Source organism: Pecten maximus, chromosome 2, assembly GCF_902652985.1.
Source record: "Pecten maximus chromosome 2, xPecMax1.1, whole genome shotgun sequence".
NCBI classification, from domain to species: domain Eukaryota; kingdom Metazoa; phylum Mollusca; class Bivalvia; order Pectinida; family Pectinidae; genus Pecten; species Pecten maximus.
In genome coordinates, this window is record NC_047016.1 from 43,180 (window position 1) to 64,650 (window position 21,471).

Below are 21,471 nucleotides of genomic sequence, written 5' to 3' on the forward strand. Positions count from 1 at the left end.
AACCCTGGCCCTAACCCTAACCCTAACCCAAGTATGAGTTTAGTGTTAAGCATAGCCCCAGTATGAAGTAAGGATTCACCATAGTTCCTGTATGAGGTTGGTGTTAAACATAGCTCCTGTATAATGTTAAGGTTAACCATAGCCCCTGTATAAAGTTAGTGTTAACCATAGCCCCTATATGAGGTTATGGTTTACCATAACTCCTATATAAGGTTAATGTTAACCATAGCCCCTGTATGAGGTTAGTGCTAACTATAGCTCTAGTATGAGGTTTGATATCACCATAGACCCTGTATATGGTTAGGGTAAAGCATAGCCCCTGACTGTGGTTAGGGTTCACAATAGCCCATGTATGATGTTAGGGTATGGTTTGCCTTTGTAATCAAAACAAGACGTTATGATGTGGCACGTCGTCCTCATCTTTGCCATGTAAATTAAGGTTTTTTATAATTTGTTTTTTTCCACACTTAGGTATCGCTTCATGTGTAGCATCGTATTATTTAATTGACATATACGTTTCTGCAATTAATTGAATTATTATAGAACTACGTTACTCTTTATTATATTTTATTACAGCACTTCATTATAATTGAACACATTAGGACATTAATTCAAATGTTTATGTTGATCAATGATTTTACTCGATGCACAACACTTGTTCATTTTGTCTCCTTCTCTTTTTCTCCCTCTGTTGTCTTGTCCGATTTTGGATCCATAAAGTCCTTTCCGGAAAAGTCAGTGTAGTTTTTGCACTCTTTGATGCAAATATCTTGTACCTAAACATCAACAGCATAACACATTAATAGGACTGAATATATACAGGCATACGCTATATACTAAAATCTCAAAAATGTAAACTTAACTCAAACAGATCTATAATGTACTCGTTAATGCAAACTGATCTTTTATGTACCCGTTAACACAAACTGGGCTTTAATGTCCTTGTTAACACAAACTGAGCTTTAATGTCCCTAAACATTAATGCGTTTTATTCTTTTGTCGTTTGAAAATGATTCAAAGTTAATGGAAAGATCAACAGCGGTCGTGATAGCCGACGATGCATCAACTGTGGAACGGAAGTTATTAACGGTTTGCATTAGGTAGTCAGATTGGTCGAGAACTTTGTAAACAAAACTATCTATAATTGTTGACCAATAAAAACTCAGTAAACTATACTAACTGTAATTGTCGACCAATCAAGTCTACTACCGTTCCACAGCTGATGCATCGGCTGATTTTCGAATGTTACACCTTGTTGATAAAGGAGTCGAGCTCCTTTTGCCTTTGGCACCTGCCGTTATAGCCGTGGGTTTTTTTTACATTTAGTTTAGCTGTTGTCAATATACACATACAATATAATAACACCAGGGGAGATAACGTTACTAATTAAGGTGTTATTACATAATTTGGTGAATGTTAAGTGTCCGTTGAGAAAGTAAACATTTAAAAAAAAAAATCAATTTGCATTCAATTTCGGTTTAAATATTTTCACAAACATTTCTTCCTTGCAAAGTCTTTTAGTGATGCAAGTATCCACCATTTTGTAAAAGGGATATATACAAAATGTCCCTTTACCACAACTGTCTAGGTGTTCACTAAGTGGGAATTTTGCGTGTTTCCGGGGTACGTATCTGTTGTTAGTGTACCTGAACTCTCTCACTTAGTGCGTTCCCCGTTTGGCCGATATAATGTTCTTTACATGTTGGGCAAACTATAACGTAAATTAGATGCTTGCTATAAAATATATGCTAGGGAAATACCTTATTTTGAAAAATGGGAAAACGGTGAAACCCAATAGTGACTTGAATTGTAAAAGCAAGAATCTAATTTACATTATAGTTTGCTATATATATATATATAGAGAGAGAGAGAGAGAGAGAAAATAATAGTCCTTGTGGAAGAACAGTATATCTATATATAAACTGTTCATTTTTCAACCGACACTTATGAGCTTCATTTTTGTTTAAGCCAACGTTATAGGTCCATTTTTAATGATGCCGAATTAACTACGATTAAGCATATTTATTCCAGACGTGCAACATAAGTTTATACTTGACCAGTCTTACTCTCTCTCTTTCCTCCGATTATTGACATTCTTTAAATCATAGTAAATAGCTGTTATGGTAACATCATTCTATCATTGAGATTAACATCCTTCGATATGTTTTCTCGTTTCACACCAGTTAACACTAATATGAATGTAATTACCTTCGTTAGGGGTGTATAATTAGGATGGTGATGTTTATAGATAGGATCGTTAGATTTTTTGTTGTATGAATGTAGCAATGCCCAGCGCCTCTTCGGGCTTGTATTCGGAGCACTGGTATGGATCAAGTTGGCATGAAAGAATAGAGCGTCACCTTCAAAGAGAATATGTATCTTATGAAAAGAAAATAACTTATTATTATGAGGACAGAGATTACTCAGAAATATGTAGTTTTAATCAGAAAGTGTTGTCCTTGTATTTATTTTAAACACATCGTTATACAGCGAGTGCCACAGTATGATATACATCAGAGGGGGTATTACACAAAAGAGCATTTTGTTAGGATATGTAAGGGGGAGCTAATGTGGTTATTTGATATACACACAGGAACATTTTGTTAGGGCTGTACAGGACAGCTGACATGGTTATTTGATATATGTTTCGATATATGGATATTGCTATATTTCAAAATTAATCATTAAGTTGTATCTTTGTATATATTGATCAGTTGTTACGAAAATAGTTTGCTAATACATTAAAAGAAATAAGTTCACGTATAAAAGTCGATGTGTAAACAACGGCCATGTGTGTGATTTAAGTGTAGTGATGCTTTAGCCTCGATCTCGGCTCCGTGACAAATTTTGCGATAAAAAATGCGACTAGTTTTCATGTGTCTCATATCCTATACATGTAAGACAGGAGAAGATCAAACGTTTGATATGTCTCATAACCTAAACATGTAAGACAGGAGAAGATCAAACGTTTGGTATGTCTCATATCCTATACATGTAAGACAAGAGAAGATCAAACGTTTGATATGTCTCATTTCCTATACATTTAAGACAAGAGAAGATCAAACGTTTGGTATGTCTCATATCCTATACATGTAAGACAAAAGGAGTTTAAACGTATCTTTTGCATTCAGTATATTTCAATATATTTAGATACCACAATGAAAAATACAACATTAAACACGTCTATGTGTTCTTGCCATGCTAGTGTTTACATTTATCTGCCATTCTGTGAGATACTATCTGTATTGAGGTCTACACTTTTAAATAAGATACCTTGTGCATATAAAGTTCCGATTGAGGAATCTTGTTACTGAAAACAGAAGAGGCAGAAGTGATTGTTTTACAAATATGCTTATTAGTTTCGAATTACCTTTTTTAACCGTAAGATAAAAACCCGTAACTTAATCTGACAGGTATTTAAGGCGCAATACACAGGGGAAGTAATTTTACTCATCAGAGACTTATCTAATGATATCAGTCTACGTGTAGCTGTCTGCACACATAGAGTCTTTGCAAACTCACCTTTAAATCACCTTATTATAAAATATATTTATTGAAGTCAAGTTGATAGTCTACCTCTTTAATTGTATGCGAAGGGATAGCATAAAATGACTATGTGTATTTAACTGGATTAAGCTCTATATCTTTATGTAAAAGGTGTGATACTAACCGGAATTGCTCTGGATAGAAGATAGTACGTAAATCGCAAATGATCAGCACTATTTTAAATCAATCATTAACAGTCAATGTACGCACAAAAATCAGAAACATTGAACTATGAACTAAGCTAAAATATCCTTTATAAAAATGAGTGAAAAGTTTGATAAATCCGGCATCGAGGCTTGCGGTTCCACTTTTGTACAGAACATACACCAGGATTTTGACCTTTAGTCATTTCCAAATGTCCACTCAATTCCGGACGAAGATGGAATTTCCATGTCAGTCATAACACTGAAATATAACGGTGACGAAACTAAAGTAGAAATGTTCCGCTTTACTACGGAAAAAAACAATATGTTATAGAATATATTAATGCTGTAATTAAAAGATAGGGAATTGCTTAATGTTTGAAATGTTCATCCTTGTGCGTTATCGTCAAACTGCAGGTTGATCAAAGGGTATCCCTCCCCAAATGATAAGCGTTTCGGGCACATCAATATCGTGTATGCCTCACATGAACTGCATTGGTTGCACAGACACTTTTACGCATTAGTCAGGTTATTGGCCCTAGTGCATTCGTATACGGTTCCGTTCCCTATCCAGCGCCAATATCAACTGAGTGAGGTTGAAGGGTTCGGCCTACGCCTTAACAACCTCTTCTTACATACAGCCGGCCGTTCCCAAATTAAGTCGATAATGCCGTATTATAGAATCGGCACACGTCGCTAGAACTTGAACTCTTTAACGGGCGGTCTTAAAAACTCAATATCGATCAAGCAAACATCCGCAAAGGGCTCGTCAGCAGGTCTATGTACACAATGTTGGTCCTCTGCTCAAAAAAAGCGAGAATAGGTTCATATGAGAACAAAACCCTTCTCTAGCATATCTTTATTGCGAAGCGAATGTGCGTTCAGCCACTGCATTTGTATGGCGCATCGCTGAGCAGATAGTCGTAGGCTGAGATATGGCCTCCGCGAACTCAGACCGAATTCGCGCATTCAATTACGCACTGGTTTTTTGATCTATCAGAGAATGATGATTTATTTGGTCTTTGCCATCACCGTAGTAGCTGTAAGACAGCGGTTGCGAAAATGAGAAAGTTACACTTCCCGATGATGCCGGCGTCACATAAGAGCAACTGGTTAGGGGACCGCCTGCAACTCTTTGAGCCGGACGAGACGGCAAATGGTCGATGTATGGACCGCAGATGGATTTGTGGCCTAATCCTGCAAGGTAACTTGCAGAAGTTCAATGGAATGACCGCTCTAAGTTTTCCAAGGTCGAGGTATTTTAAAGCTTAATTATCTTTTTTGTGCTTAAAATAGTGGAAAACAAGACGGATATGTCGGAAGAATTGTTCACAGAAATTTTAAAGCGATCCTTCAGACAGGGCTCGGTGTATCGTGTGCCTTCGTTATCCCTCGAACAGTTTGCGTTATGCATCAGTGGAATTGAATAATGTACCCTGGAAAGGAGCCATTGATAGACAAAAAAATCAAAGGTATATGTCTGGGATTTCGTCTACAATGCCGGCGATTACTACCTTTTATCCTCTCGGTATATTTGGAGCCAATCCATATTCAAAATGAATCACTTCTTAGAACCTAAACTAAACACTTTCCACTGGACAGATTTACATGAATGTATGGTATAAATTCACGACAGGGATTATTTTTGAGGAAAGCAGGGTCTACTATTCTAAGGTACACACGGCAGCAGTTTTACCAGAAATGGGAGTGTAGTTAAATTTATTATATTTTGTTTCAAAATATCAAAAATATTAAATGGATAAAAGTGATATTTTTCAGTAGTGAAAATATTTCATTTTTCCCCATATTTTTCATTAGATCACTTTTCCATAATTTGACCACTGCTTACAAACGACAATTGGGTAAATAAATAACTTATCTGGTATATTTTGCTATGAAAATATTATAAACAGAAAGAATATTTAACATCATTTTCAGTAATATTGATAGTATCCTTTTTGCATGGTATACATACAGGAGCACTTTTACAGACAAGAAGAGTTTTACGGGGAGTTATAGTATAAACACAGTAACGGTTTCACAGGAAATGAGAGAATACGAGGATGTATTGTATAACACAGTAACAGTTTCCCAGGAATGGAGGGAATACGAGGATGTATTGTATACATACAGTAACAGTTTTATAGGAAAGGAGAGATTACGGGGGTGTATTGTATACACACAGTAACAGTTTTATATGGAAGGAGAGATTACGGGGATGTATTGTATACGCACACTAACAATTTGATAAGAACAGAAAGATTACGGGGATGTATAATATTCACAGAGTAACAGTTTCACAGGAAAGGAGAGAATACGAGTATGTATAGTAAACACACAGAAACAGTTTTATAGGAAAGGAGAGATAACGGGGATGTTTTGTATGCTCACAGTAACAGTTTTATTATTATTACTAGGTGCAATTTAATGGAAGTAACTTGATAAAATTTTGATATGTGTCATGTCAAACTGTGGGCCTTGTTGCTGACATTTAATTTCTTAAGTTGTTTGTAAATTTCAACAAAACATGAGAAAAATGTTTCAGGGGGACATAAACAATCATCTGTATCGCATTTATTGTGGAAAAAGTCATGTCGTTTTGCTCACAAGAGTCTAAATCACAAAATAGGAGCATTGTTTTGACTAGGTTTGTCTTTATGATATGAATCAACACTGATTTTATTTTGACCTTGAAATGCAAATGGCGGTTGTGAATAATATCACACAATTATGGCATATAAGAAGGTATTTCAAACGTCAAAAATGCTCTTATTAGATACTATAGAGAACTCTAGACATGGCAGGAAGACTGTTTTTATGAAAAATTATTCATCCGTTCAGTTTGGAGTAAACGATATATATTTCTGAAAAAGGCCCAAAACTCACCAGTTTGACAATTTGTCTTAAAAAAAGGTAATTCTTACTATAATCAGATGTCTTAAAATAATGATATAGGTTAGGGTTAGTATATTTGTGTAATATCATCCACAGCCGCCATTTGCATTTCAGGGTCAAAACAAAATATGTGTTTATACCTACATAAAGCGAAATTCGGTCAAACAAATGCTGATACCCTGTGCTATAGACACTTGTGAGCATGACAACTGGGCTATTTTTCAGTTTTGGTTATTTTTGTGACTTAGAATTATGCCATGCTACAAATTACAACAAAGTAACTCTATAGAAGAAATTGTTAGCATGTACATCAAATTAGTTGTGATTTTAAGACGCTACATGTCCAAACAAATATTTGTTTTTTTTTAAGATATTTACTCTTGTTTGAAATTCAACATTAGTCTGCTATATAGATTACCCTTAATATGAAAGGGTATTATTGTGTAAACACAAGCAGTTGTATATAAAAAAAGGAGGTAATTAAGTATGATACTCACACAGGACTGGTTTTACATCAAAAGGGAATCTACTGAAAAGTCTGGTCTATACTTAGCGATAGTTTTTCAGGAAATGATATTTGACGTGGATGCATGGCATTCAAATTGAAATATAGTTTTACAGGAAATGAAAGTTATGTCGTATTCACACGGGAACAGTTTAACCAGAAAGGGGAGTTAATATGGATGCGTTGACAGTAGAGTTTGATTTAATGCGTTTTGTTGTTGATGCTCAAAGGAAAAGTTACTGTGATTTTCCTCAAAGGGAATTATACAGTAAATAAGAGTAAATGCGGTGCAACGAAGTAGTATTGTTCAAGCACACAAACACTGATAAAGTAAGATGGAGTGATGATATACTACAATAACTTTGTAGCCGACACTAAACATACAAAGCATTACAAAACATTATAGGAACAGCAATATTAAGAATATTAATAAGAAGCTTAGTTTAAACTGTTTTTATACGAGAACAAGAAAAATTATATTTAGAAAAGAAAGGATGATGTTATAACACATTTAGATACAAAACAGAACAGAAGGACAGAATATGTTTAAGAAAACAACGTACTATGTAGACATCATGTATTACGAAATGAATGTGAATAGACTTTGGTACCTCATCAGCAATGTACCATTTCAACGTGACGTTTTGGTGACTACAATAGCAACATCAGGCAGCATCAATGGACACTTAAAAGGGATTCGTAAAATCGACACACATGTTTGAGATCGGATGGAAGAATTGTGACGCGTAATATATCGGAGAAAGTGGAAAAGAAAAACCCAAGAAGACAGAACGTTTACAAGGTTGGAGAGGAAACAGCTATCTGGATACGACTCAGCATGTCAGTTCTATAGCAGTGAAGAGATAAATATATTAATGTATAGAATACTCTTGCATATCTGAGACCAGGTTTGGAGGCACGATGATCTAGTGGTAAGACACCAGGTTTGGAGGCACGATGATCTAGTGGTAAGACACCAGGTTTGGAGGCACGATGGTCTAGTGGTAAGACACCAGGTTCGGAGGCACGATGGTCTAGTGGTAAGACACCAAGTTTGGAGGCACGATGGTCTAGTGGTAAGACACCAGGTTTGGAGGCACGATGGTCTAGTGGTAAGACACCAGGTTTGGAGGCACGATGGTCTAGTGGTAAGACACCAGGTTCGGAGGCACGATGGTCTAGTGGTAAGACACCAGGTTCAGAGGCACGATGATCTAGTGGTAAGACACCAGGTTTGGAGACACGATGGTCTAGTGGTAAGACACCAGGTTTGGAGGCACGAAGATCTACTGGTAAGACACCAGGTTTGGAGGCACGATGGTCTAGTGGTAAGACACCAGGTTTGGAGGCACGATGGTCTAGTGGCAAGACACCAGGTTCGGAGGCACGATGGTCTAGTGGTAAGACACCAGGTTTGGAGGCACGATGATCTACTGGTAAGACACCAGGTTTGGAGGCACGATGGTCTAGTGGTAAGACACCAGGTTTGGAGACACGATGATCTAGTGGTAAGACACCAGGTTTGGAGCACGATGGTCTAGTGGTAAGACACCAGGTTTGGAGGCACGATGGTCTAGTGGTAAGACACCAGGTTTGGAGGCACTATGATCTACTGGTAAGACACCAGGTTTGGAGGCACGATGGTCTAGTGGTAAGACACCAGGTTCGGAGGCACGATGGTCTAGTGGTAAGACACCAGGTTCAGAGGCACGATGATCTAGTGGTAAGACATCAGGTTTAGAGGCACGATGGTCTAGTGGTAAGACACAAGGTTTGGAGGCACGATGGTCTAGTGGTAAGACACCAGGTTTGGAGACACGATGATCTAGTGGTAAGACACCAGGTTTGGAGGCACGATGGTCTAGTGGTAAGACACCAGGTTTGGAGGCACGATGGTCTAGTGGTAAGACACCAGGTTCGGAGGCACGATGGTCTAGTGGTAAGACACCAGGTTTGGAGGCACGATGATCTAGTGGTAAGACACCAGGTTTGGAGGCACGATGATCTAGTGGCAAGACACCAGGTTTGCAGCACGATGATCTACTGGTAAGACACCAGGTTTTGAGGCACGATGGTCTAGTGGTAAGACACCAGGTTTGGAGACACGATGGTCTAGTGGTAAGACACCAGGTTTGGAGACACGATGATCTAGTGGTAAGACACCAGGTTTGGAGGCACGATGATCTAGTGGTAAGACACCAGGTTTAGAGGCACGATGATCTAGTGGTAAGACACCAGGTTTGGAGGCACGATGATCTAGTGTTAAGACACCAGGTTTGGAGGCACGATGATCTTGTGGTAAGACACCAGGTTCGGAGGCACGATGATCTAGTGGTAAGACACCAGGTTTGGAGGCACGATGATCTAGTGTTAAGACACCAGGTTTTGAGGCACGATGGTCTAGTGGTAAGACCACAGGTTTGGAGGCACGATGGTCTAGTGGTAAGACACCAGGTTTGGAGGCACGATGATCTAGTGGTATGACACCAGGTTTGGAGGCACGATGATCTAGTGGTAAGACACCAGGTTTGGAGACACGATGGTCTAGTGGTAAGACACCAGGTTTGGAGGCACAATGGTCTAGTGGTAAAACACCAGGTTTGGAGGCACGATGGTCTAGTGGTAAGACACCAGGTTTGGAGACACGATGGTCTAGTGGTAAGACACCAGGTTTGGAGGCACGATGGTCTAGTGGTAAGACACCAGGTTTGGAGGCACGATGGTCTAGTGGTAAGACACCAGGTTTGGAGACACGATGATCTAGTGTTAAGACACCAGGTTTGGAGGCACGATGGTCTAGTGGTAAGACACCAGGTTCGGAGGCACGATGGTCTAGTGGTAAGACACCAGGTTTGGAGACACGATGATCTAGTGTTAAGACACCAGGTTTGGAGGCACGATGGTCTAGTGGTAAGACACCAGGTTTGGAGGCACGATGGTCTAGTGGTAAGACACCAGGTTTGGAGACACGATGATCTAGTGGTAAGACACCAGGTTTGGAGGCACGATGGTCTAGTGGTAAGACACCAGGTTCGGAGGCACGATGGTCTAGTGGTAAGACACCAGGTTTGGAGACACGATGATCTAGTGTTAAGACACCAGGTTTGGAGGCACAATGGTCTAGTGGTAAGACACCAGGTTTGGAGACACGATGATCTAGTGGTAAGACACCAGGTTTGGAGACACGATGATCTAGTGGTAAGACACCAGGTTTGGAGACACGATGATCTAGTGTTAAGACACCAGGTTTGGAGGCACGATGGTCTAGTGGTAAGACACCAGGTTTGGAGGCACGATGGTCTAGTGGTAAGACACCAGGTTTGGAGACACGATGATCTAGTGTTAAGACACCAGGTTTGGAGGCACGATGGTCTAGTGGTAAGACACCAGGTTTGGAGGCACGATGGTCTAGTGGTAAGACACCAGGTTTGGAGGCACGATGGTCTAGTGGTAAGACACCAGGTTTGGAGGCACGATGATCTAGTGGTATGACACCAGGTTTTGAGGCACGATGGTCTAGTGTCAAGACACCAGGTTTGGAGGCACGATGGTCTAGTGGTAAAACACCAGGTTTGGAGGCACGATGGTCTAGTGCTATGACACCAGGTTTGGAGAAACGATGATCTAGTGGTAAGACACCAGGTTTGGAGCACGATGATCTAGTGGTAAGACACCAGGTTTGGAGACACGATGGTCTAGTGGTAAGACACCAGGTTTGGAGGCACGATGGTCTAGTGGTAAGACACCAGGTTTGGAGGCAAGATGATCTAGTGGTAAGACACCAGGTTTGGAGGCACGATGATCTAGTGGTAAGACACCAGGTTTGGAGACACGATGGTCTAGTGGTAAGACGCAGAGCAGCGTGACCACAGAGTCGCTTGATCACTTGGCGGCACGGGTGGTGCGTTGTATATACTTGATTATGATACTTTATTCCCTTGTGTTGCTGACGCTTCAACTGTAAATAAGTACGTAATAGGGCAGTGCAAGCAAGGTCGTGGGTAAGCTGTTAGCGGCGAAATGACAATTATGGCTGTATGCTTCCCAGGAAGTTGAGAAAGACATTGGCTGGTTGCTTAAAGTCCCAATGACTACGGGGAGTACCTTGTGAAGCAATATGATCATCATAATCAAAACTTAGCTGAAGCGATTTTTAACACATAATACCCGAATCGAATTCATTCACTTTAAAGTAGCTGATTACATAGTGTTTGCAAACTAATGTGTTCTTCAATCAAAGTGTACATTTGTCTGCTGAAGTTTATAGTGTAGTCACAGAAAATTTAAGCTCAAAATATAAATCTTGATCTTGATCCTAACATGCTAAAAACACTGCAATAAACGAGGTTTAGGATTGTGTTTAAAATTCCGCTTTGTGCTCATGGATTAATAAACACATCTAATATCCACAAATTGCAAACCGAAATAATGTCAGTGCGATTATATTGACATTTAATTCAGTGATTCCTTTTTAGTATCGCTTCAGTAGATTGTTAGACAGTGAAAGTTTATTGAGATAAAATCGCACATTGAATTGAAAACAATGATAATAGCATAAAAAATGGCTTGTGTTTTAGACAGACATATATTTTGCGTTGAAAGAAAATGTATGTTTTGTTGATCATAATGTAAAACCTATAATGGCATACAATCGAATATTACCGGGATTGAGCTCCACATGCTCAAGTAGACACTTTTCTTTAATCGCGTTCAGTCTGTCGGTATCAGCCATGGTTTGTCCAGCTACTGGTTTGTGATCAATCCTACCACATTTATGAGAACCCTTCAGGATCTGTAACAAAGCGTCACTACCTATACCATGTTTTCAGATCAAGCAGTGATAAATGATATTTTGTATATGTATTCAATAGTATACATCTATCACCATTTGACTATACACAACAATGAAACGATGTACATATATATAAATGTATGTTAATGATTTCATGTGTTACGATCACAAAATATGTCTGTCGCCAATCAAGGGGATGTATTTTATACACCCTACCCCAGCCCTATGTATTCCGATCATGTTATGCAACATCTCTTTTGCATTATTGTCCCATGTTTATCGATCACACTTTGTTATGTGGTCATTTTTAGGTCTCTGACTTCCCAGAGACCTAAAAGTATAGGTTTGGTATTTTGTGTACCGGGCTTACTATATTGTTTGGTGATAAATGTCATGGTAGAGACGACACTGATATTTGTTGATCTTAGATTGATCTCGCCCCGAAAAGACGAAAATAAGCAAACCTTAAATTTCCGGTTTGCGCCCCGAAAAGAAAAAAATAACTGAAAAAAACGAAACATCATTGATGAGAAGACAAAATGAATGCACAAAAATTAACGGCTTTAATTTAAATTTAACCCTAACCCTAACCCTAATTCTCGTCTTTTCATGTTTATCACCCTCGTCTGTTCGACTTTTCGACCCGAAAAGGCGAAAATTAACAAACCTTTATTTTCGTGTGTGTCGAGAAGATGAGCATTAATGTTTGTTAATTTTCGGCTTTTTGGGGCGGAAAATCAAAAAGGCGAGCTTTATGACTAACCTGAAGGCATCCGTTCTCTTTCTCACATTTATCAATAGCAACGAACATGGTTATCATATCCTCTGGAAACAAGCATCCATTCTGATACCAATACCTTCAAACATAAATATAATTACATGTATATCATAAACACCAAAGAAACTTTCACAGACACAGGTAAAGCATCAACTTTGACATTCATGTTCCATTTATCGGGACCATATTCCTGCTAAATCGTACACAACACATATTGTTAAAGCTCATATACATCGTCATAATGGCGTGTAGACTGTAATAATATTTTATTGTAAATACCATTATTGTGTTCTGCAATTTCATTCTTCATCTGATTACTAGTAGTACTAAACTTTTATTGCTGTCATTACAGATTTACGATTATGTATGGTGACATATTCATTTTTTTATTTCATTTTACTAACTTGACTTCAACTGTTCTCTCCACATATCGAGATTACAGATTTACGATTATGTATGGTGACATATTCATTTTTTATTTCATTTTACTAACTTGACTTCAACTGTTCTCTCCACATATCGAGATTACAGATTTACGATTATGTATGGTGACATATTCATTTTTTATTTCATTTTATTAACTTTACTTCAACTGTTCTCTCAAAATATCGAGATTATGTATTCATGATTATAAAATATGCGCTTCACATATCTTAAGTTTTAATAAACGTGGCAGTTTCTCAAACCGTAACGTTGGCCTATATCTCTTGCTGCTGCCAAATCTAAATCCGTGATAGGTCGCTAAGTTCTAATGTAGATCGAGTCTTTTTTAAATTAATGACATGCAGCATTCCCTATTTGTGAATGTGATTTGTTCCTGGTCATTTCAGCTGTTTAATGAGCCTAATACCATGTCACTAATATTTCACAAAAAGGACTAGAAAATACTGTAAGACCATCTAGGTCCAGACGCTTGTTAAATACTATTTCAACGATAGTCATGTCATACTTGATGTTGTGTGTCCTGGGAAGTAACAGTTTATGTTACCGTGTCATAAGAAAGTGTCATACCTGATGTTATATGTCCTGGGAAGTAACAGTTTATGTTACCGTGTCATAAGAAAGTGTCATACCTGATGTTATATGTCCTGGAAAGTAACAGTTTATGTTACTGTGTCATAAGAAAGTGTCATACCTGATGTTGTATGTCCTGGGAAGTAACAGTTTATGTTACCGTGTCATAAGAAAGTGTCACACCTGATGTTATATGTCCTGGGAAGTAAAAGGTAATGTTACCATGTCATAAGAAAATATTGCAGAATCTTAGCAGGGTCCGGACATCATCTATGGCAGCATTTAAGATTCTAAACACTCAAGTATGTTTGCTTACCTGCTGATCAAAATGTATGACGTCATTGTGTATATGCAAATATCCTCTGTTATTAGCATTTTAAAATACTCTCACCCATAATCCTGGTGCCAAAGGTGACAGCCGCCGTCGAATGCATCTTTCCGGATAAACTTGGCGTGATAATGATAAACCTCGCCTCCGCCCATCAGCTGTGGATGTAGTTAAAGCGATAGAGCTACAAAGTATTTTTTCGATGGCAAAAAAAAAAACGTCAACCAGGAGTTCCAAGGAATCCTTGTTTGATTCTCTTTGCAGTTTAGCAATGTTCTGTTTATTATACATATACAATGGACTCTCGATAATCCGAACACCTTCGTTCCCAAACCGTCAGGATTACGAGTTTTCTTGACTGCCGAATTTCATTTACAAGGTCAAAAAAAGTCGTGTAGAAGTTATCTCCCTTGACTAAACGTTTAAATGACATACTTACATATCATAAACACGTCTAATTGTCAGTCTTTTTAAAAATAAATATACTTATGTTCTTGATATGATTCTTGTTTTGTTTTATTTTTAGAATAAAAATATAAACAATGTTTTTTTAAAGAACAAGTAAAGTGAAAATTGTTTTATTTTTCAAGGTCAACGTCAAAGGGATGCATTGTTAGAGCGAATGAAATGTTATACATGTATAAACCGATGTTTCTGAGCAGCACCGTGCAGTATAATCTTCACGTTGTTGTGTATTGTATAATGTGACCCTTAAGAGGCGATTTTACTATACTTGTACTTGTACCAGAATCGGGTAAGTCAGTCAGATCAACCACTCTGATAGCGGGCATATGTGACCTACAAACAACACACGTGTGTCACGTCCCGGACGTTCACAAACGAGCAGAAATTGCAAACATTAAATACCTGAAATCAAAGACCCGATATGTACAACTTACCAAAAGTCCTTTTTTTTTTTTTTTTTTTTTTAAGATTGTTCCCGATTTATCGATTTCAGTTATAATTATAATCTCTATACATGTCGGTAGTTTGCCTTTAATTATACTGTTAGTTTTTAAGGCAACGAACCTGTTCGCAAGTATTGACAACTTTTTCGCTTCGAGCCAGCATGCCTGTTACGTCACTTCCAGGATGGCCCCAAATGACCATCTTAGCTTTGGTACCAAGTCCGTCCGGAACCTGTAGCATATGAAATATAATCATATAACGAATCTCTACGTGTTACATCAGTTAAATGTCCGCCTTACAAAGTCAAAACCCTGATAAAACTGGTAACGTGACATAACTGAGAAACAAATAAATATAGGAGCATTTTAAACAATGAACCGTCAATAAAACTTTTGTATTACTTGAAATCGCATTTATTTAATCAGAAGGAAGCTGAACGAGATCCTTATTGATATATAGTTCGTTTAAGGAGTACAGGTAACGTATGTCAACTAATATAATGTTTACAACAATACTTACGCCGTATCCATATTTTTCTATCAAATCGGGGTTTTCGAGAACTTTCAAAATGTTATCGAGCTCCTCCTTATCAAGAAATTGTCTGAAAGAGTTCAAAATGTATGAGGCAAACACGTAAATTAAATTTTCTTAATTGATTATTATACTATATATAAAGTAATATCTTACCAATAACTGCTTCCTTGACGTAGGATTTTAAACAGGAATACGTATACCGTGTTCTCCTATTGTCGCGGACCCCCTTTCCCCCGTCAAGTGCAAACAAATGACAGACAAATGCACGAGTGGTTTTTGTTTACGTCATTCTTAGACAAGTAGTTAGACTGTGTTCAGCATTTATTGATATAAACATAAATTACATTGTCATCGGCTACATGATATGCTTACAACAATAATAACGACACCAGTATATACTCAAAATCGTAAGCAGTGCTATCAAGCCTCCACGCCTAAATCGTAAGCAGTGCTATCAAGCCTCCACGCCTAAATCGTAAGCAGTGCTATCAAGCCTCCACGCCTAAATCGTAAGCAGTGCTATCAAGCCTGCACTCCTAAATCGTAAGCAGTACTATCAAGTATCCACGCCTAAATGCTCCGTTGGACATAGAATGAATGAATGAATAATCTTTGTTTCCCCCAATTACATGAAGATTGATTTTTCATACAAACATTATATAACACAAAAAATATATACAAATGATATATGCATCACGTGACTAATACAAAAACATGTCCATAGATAGGTAGTTAAATCATATGATGTACAATTACATGACCTCCTTCATAGTTATTTTGTTTCAAGTTAATTGAAGGTATATTTGCAAGTTGGGATATTTTGCCTCATTTTCATCCTCATCGGCTCTATCATTTTTGCAATATTTAACATAATATTGCGCCAATCTTCACAATTTATACTTTGTGTTACATCATTTAATCCGCCAAATAAAAAAGCCAGTATTTCATTATCGTTTTGATTAAAAAGTTGAACTGATTCGGTGACAGGTAGAATGTCAATTATCATGTGAAAAATTGCGTTATCCATACATCCAAGTATGGATATGTACGGGTAGGGATAACGTATCCGTATGGTGTACGGGTAGGAGTGACGTATCCGTACGGTGTACGGGTAGGGGTGACATATCCGTACGATGTACGGGTAGGAGTGAGGTTTCCGTACGGTGTACGGGTAGGAGTGACGTGTCCGTACGGTGTACGGGTAGGAGTGACGTGTCCGTACGGTGTACGGTTAGGGGTGAAGTATCCGTACGGTGTACGGGTAGGTGTGACGTGTCCGTACGGTGTAGGGATAGGAGTGACGTATCCGTACGGTCTACGGGTAGGAGTGACGTGCCCGTACGGTGTACGGGTAGGAGTGACCTGTCCGTACGGTGTACGGGTAGGGGTGACGTGTCCGTACGGTGTACGGGTAGGGGTGACGTATCCGTACGATGTACTGATAGGAGTGACGTATCCGTACGGTGTACGGCTAGGAGTGACGTATCCGTACGGTGTACGGGTAGGAGTGACGTGTCCGTACGGTGTACGGGTAAGAGTGACCTGTCCGTACGGTGTACGGGTAGGGGTGACGTATCCGTACGGTGTACTGATAGGAGTGACGTATCCGTACGGTGTACGGGTAGGAGTGACGTGTCCGTACGGTGTACGGGTAGGAGTGACGTATCCGTACGGTGTACGGGTAGGAGTGACGTGTCCGTACGGTGTACAGGTGGGAATGACCTGTCCGTACGGTGTACGGGTAGGGGTGACATATCCGTACGATGTACGGGTAGGAATGACGTTTCCGTACGGTGTACGGGTAGGGGTGACGTGTCCGTACGGTGTAGGGATAAGAGTGACGTATCCGTACGGTCTACGGGTAGGAGTGACGTGCCCGTACGGTGTACGGGTAGGAGTGACCTGTCCGTACGGTGTACGGGTAGGGGTGACGTGTCTGTACGGTGTACGGGTAGGGGTGACGTATCCGTACGGTGTACGGGTAGGAGTGACGTATCCGTACGGTGTACGGCTAGGAGTGACGTATCCGTACGGTGTACGGGTAGGAGTGACGTGTCCGTACGGTGTACGGGTAGGGGTGACGTGTCCGTACGGTGTACGGGTAGGAGTGACCTGTCCGTACGGTGTACGGGTAGGAGTGACCTGTCCGTACGGTGTACGAGTAGGGGTGACGTATCCGTACGGTGTACTGATAGGAGTGACGTATCCGTACGGTGTACGGGTAGGAGTGACGTATACGTACGAATACGTGTAGGAGTGACGTGTCCGTACGGTGTACGGGTGGGAGTGACCTGTCCGTACGGTGTACGGGTAGGAGTGACGTGTCCGTACGGTGTACGGGTAGGGGTGACGTGTCCGTACGGTGTACGGGTAGGGGTGACGTATTCGTACGGTGTACGGATAGGAGTGAGGTATCCGTACGGTGTACGGGTAGGAGTGACGTATCTGTACTATGTACGGGTAGGGGTGACGTATCCGTACGGTGTACGGGTAGGGGTGACGTGTCCGTACGGTGTACGGGTAGGAGTGACGTGTCCGTACGGTGTACGGGTAGGGGTGACGTGTCCGTACGGTGTACGGGTAGGAGTGACGTATCCGTAAGGTGTACGGGTAGGAGTGACGTATCCGTAAGGTGTACGGGTAGGGGTGACGTATCCGTACGGTGTACGGGCATGGATGACGTATCCGTAGGGTGTACGGGTAGGAGTGACGAATCCCTACGGTGTACGGGTAGGAGTGACGTGTCCGGATGGGGTACGGGTAGGAGTGACTTATCCGTACTATGTAAGGGTAGGGTTGACGTATCCGTACGGTGTACGGGTAGGAGTGACGTATCCGTACGGTGTACGGGTAGGAGTGACCTGTCCGTACGGTGTACGGGTAGGAGTGACCTGTCCGTACGAATACGGGTAGGAGTGACGTATCCGAACGTAGTTGTAATGGCAACTCTAAACTTTACACTTCTGACTTGGAACATAAGGGGTTTCGGAACATCAGCAGCATCTATTAGTAACTTGATAAAATCCGGGGAGTTCCGAAAAGACATTCTTGTGTTTACAGAAACGAACATAGCAGCTGAAAGTTTAGAACTTTTCGATAATGTACATAAGGATTATTTTTGTATACCAAGACAAGCCGAAATGAAAAACGAAGAGGTTGGTTATGAGAGGCAAAACGTAGCGTTGCTAATTAAAAAGTCTCTGTATCACTCCGTCTCTACCGTATATGTTAGTGATAGAATTGTAACCGTACAATTGGACACTGGTCATTCTAATTTAATCACAATAATAGGAGTTTACCTTCCAAGCAATAATGACATTGATAGATACAATGCTCTTATACTACAAGTACGTGATTTGTGTGAATACTACAGCTTAACGGGAAATGTTATCATTGCAGGAGACTTTAATGCAAAAATAGGTACACTTCCGGAAAATACAACGGCGCGAAGTAAATCTATAGTAGTGCAAAAACTGATGGACGATATTAAGTTGTCTGCAGTTAATTTGAAGCAAATTTGCAAGGGATATACATATACCTTTTCTCCAAGCAAATCTATGTTAGATTATATACTCGTAGACAGTTTGCTGGATACCGATGTTGGTGCGTGCCGTATCTTCGGGACACATGAAATAGACTTAGCATCAGATCATCTTCCTGTTATGTGTGAATTCAACATTCCGTTGGATCATATTTTTGAAACAGATGAATATTATGACCTAGGTACTGACTCCCGCGCATGGCACAAAGCTTCAACCGACGATTTGATTAATTATCAGTTAGATCTCAACGAGAGACTAGCAATGTTGGATAATTTCCCCCTAACAACACAATATCAGGTTGATGCGTTCACCGAAATACTGACTTTATCTATGATTATGGCGGCAAACAAAAGTATTCCACAAGTTAAGAGAAACCCACGACTTAAACCGTACTGGAATATTAACGTTAAGGTCGCACACAAATACGCTTTATTAAAAAGAAGAGAATGGATTGAGAAGGGCCGGCCGCGAGGATTCGAACACCCATCATATTACCAGTATAAAGAAGCGAAGCGTCAGTTCCGTTCAACGCATCAAGAGGCGCATGACCAATATATTCAGAGCTCCCTGTTAGAGATCGAGCAGGCAGCGGAATGCGATATTCGGCTTTTCTGGAGAATAATTAGAACTCGGAAATGTCCAAAAACTGATCAAAGTAAAGGAATATTGTATGACGGAGAACTTTATCGAACACCAAAGGATATATGCGAGGCATTTGCCCGATACTTCGAAGATATCTACAACGGCGAGTCTGCATATATTGAAAAGGAAGTACCAAAACGACATTGTGGAAAATCAGAGGCCTTGGAAGTACTTAATGCGAACTTTACGTTCTCGGAAATAAATAATGCTATCAGAGACACTAAGCTTAGAAAAGCATCGGGCCCAGACAACGTTTGTTACGAGCACTTCCGGTTTGGGGGGCGGAACTTAATACTATCCATATTAAAGTTGTTCAACGCGGTTCATACCCAAGGAATCATTCCTAAATCTTGGAAATATGGAATTATTATCCCGTTGTATAAAAATAATCATAAGGCAAGGAACATTCCAGATAACTATAGGCCGGTATCGTTACTTCCAGTGCTATATAAGTTGATGGAGAAAGTTGTTAATAATCGCATACACCAGTGGTTATCATGTACAAGTATTCGGCTAAACAGACAGCAACAAGGTTTTCAAAAACGACTTGGTTGTGAAACGGTATCCTTCAACATAAGAGAATGTGTTTATTGGAATCTGGAAAAACATAGCAAAGTATATGCAGCTTTCCTGGACACAAGGAAGGCGTTTGATACAGTCTGGCACGCGGGTCTAATGAGGAAAATATATGAATTCGGAATAAGAGGGAAAATGCTAGACTTCTTCACCAACGCCTATAATGGAATTGCAAGCGCAATTATGACCCATGGAACCAGATCACGTTGGCTTCCGGTCCGCTCTGGTATACGGCAAGGTGGAATTGTCTCCACTTTTCTGTATCTAATCCATATAAATGATCTATTAACAGATTTGGAAAATTCAAACGAAGGTGCAAAAGTAATGGATGTAAAATGTGGAAACCCCGCGTTAGCTGATGATTTAGTCTTATTAACGATTTCCCCATCATCCCTCCAAAGTATGTTAGACATATGTACCCGATATGCGAGAACCATGAACTTCCGGTATAACGCCGAAAAAAGCACAATAATGGTATTTGGGAAAGGTAGAAATGAGAATGTCAAAACCAAATGGACACTTATGGATGAGATTATCAATATTTCTACATCATGTAAACACGTAGGTATGATACTATCGGAAGACCTGAGGAACTCTCAAGCGATACATAACGGATGTTTAAAAGGAAGAAAATCTTTTAACCTAATTACAAAATTCGGGTCGGATTGCCAAAAAACGAACCCCGTAATAACAGTGAATTTATACAAAAAAGTAGTGCTACCGAGTGTCTTATATGGATCAGAATTCTGGTCTAATTCGAATAAAAAGGACATACAAGAACTCCGTGTATTTCAACATCAAATCGCCAAGAGAATTCAGTGCCTCCCATCACACACTCGATCAGATATAGCAGAATCTTTACTAGGTCTACGAAGGATAGAGTGTGAAATTAAACTTTCTAGGTTCAATCGCCAACCTACCATCGTACACTATATCAAAAGATATATTCATACGTAGACTATACCAAATTCGAAGAGATCATTCGAGTTCACAAATGGGTTTTATTCCGGACGTGCTTCAGCTACTACAAAAGTATAAAATTTCTGACATTTTAGATACATACATAGACAATGCGACATTCCCATCAAAAACCTTATGGAAACAAAAGGTTAGAAAAGCAATACATCATTCTGAAAATGAACTTCTCGCTCTAAGAATGCACCAGGATAATGACTTTTTACGCTTCCATGACGTACATGGCAGTTATCATCCATGGACAATGTGGACAATTCCTTTAAAAAGTCCGTATGAGAGATCCGCCATTAGA

At 39.7% G+C, this 21,471-nt stretch overlaps 1 protein-coding gene across 2 annotated transcripts in view; it reads right to left on the bottom strand.

Annotated features, from left to right (window-relative positions):
* Window positions 1-553: 553 nt before the first annotated feature.
* LOC117344060 (L-proline trans-4-hydroxylase-like) overlaps window positions 554-21,471 on the bottom strand; it is a 37,801-nt gene continuing 16,883 nt past the window's right edge. Inside the window, exons 4-10 of one of the 2 annotated variants that reach the window (XM_033906674.1) lie at window positions 15,430-15,511; window positions 15,031-15,141; window positions 14,065-14,159; window positions 12,645-12,738; window positions 11,752-11,881; window positions 2,209-2,360; window positions 554-776 (exon numbers count right to left, since the gene is read on the bottom strand). In XM_033906674.1, coding sequence (XP_033762565.1) covers window positions 660-776; window positions 2,209-2,360; window positions 11,752-11,881; window positions 12,645-12,738; window positions 14,065-14,159; window positions 15,031-15,141; window positions 15,430-15,511 — 781 coding nt within the window. In that variant the 3' untranslated portion in view covers window positions 554-659. The remainder of the gene's footprint in view (window positions 777-2,208; window positions 2,361-11,751; window positions 11,882-12,644; window positions 12,739-14,064; window positions 14,160-15,030; window positions 15,142-15,429; window positions 15,512-21,471) is intronic. The other variant, XM_033906685.1, reaches the window with a different exon arrangement.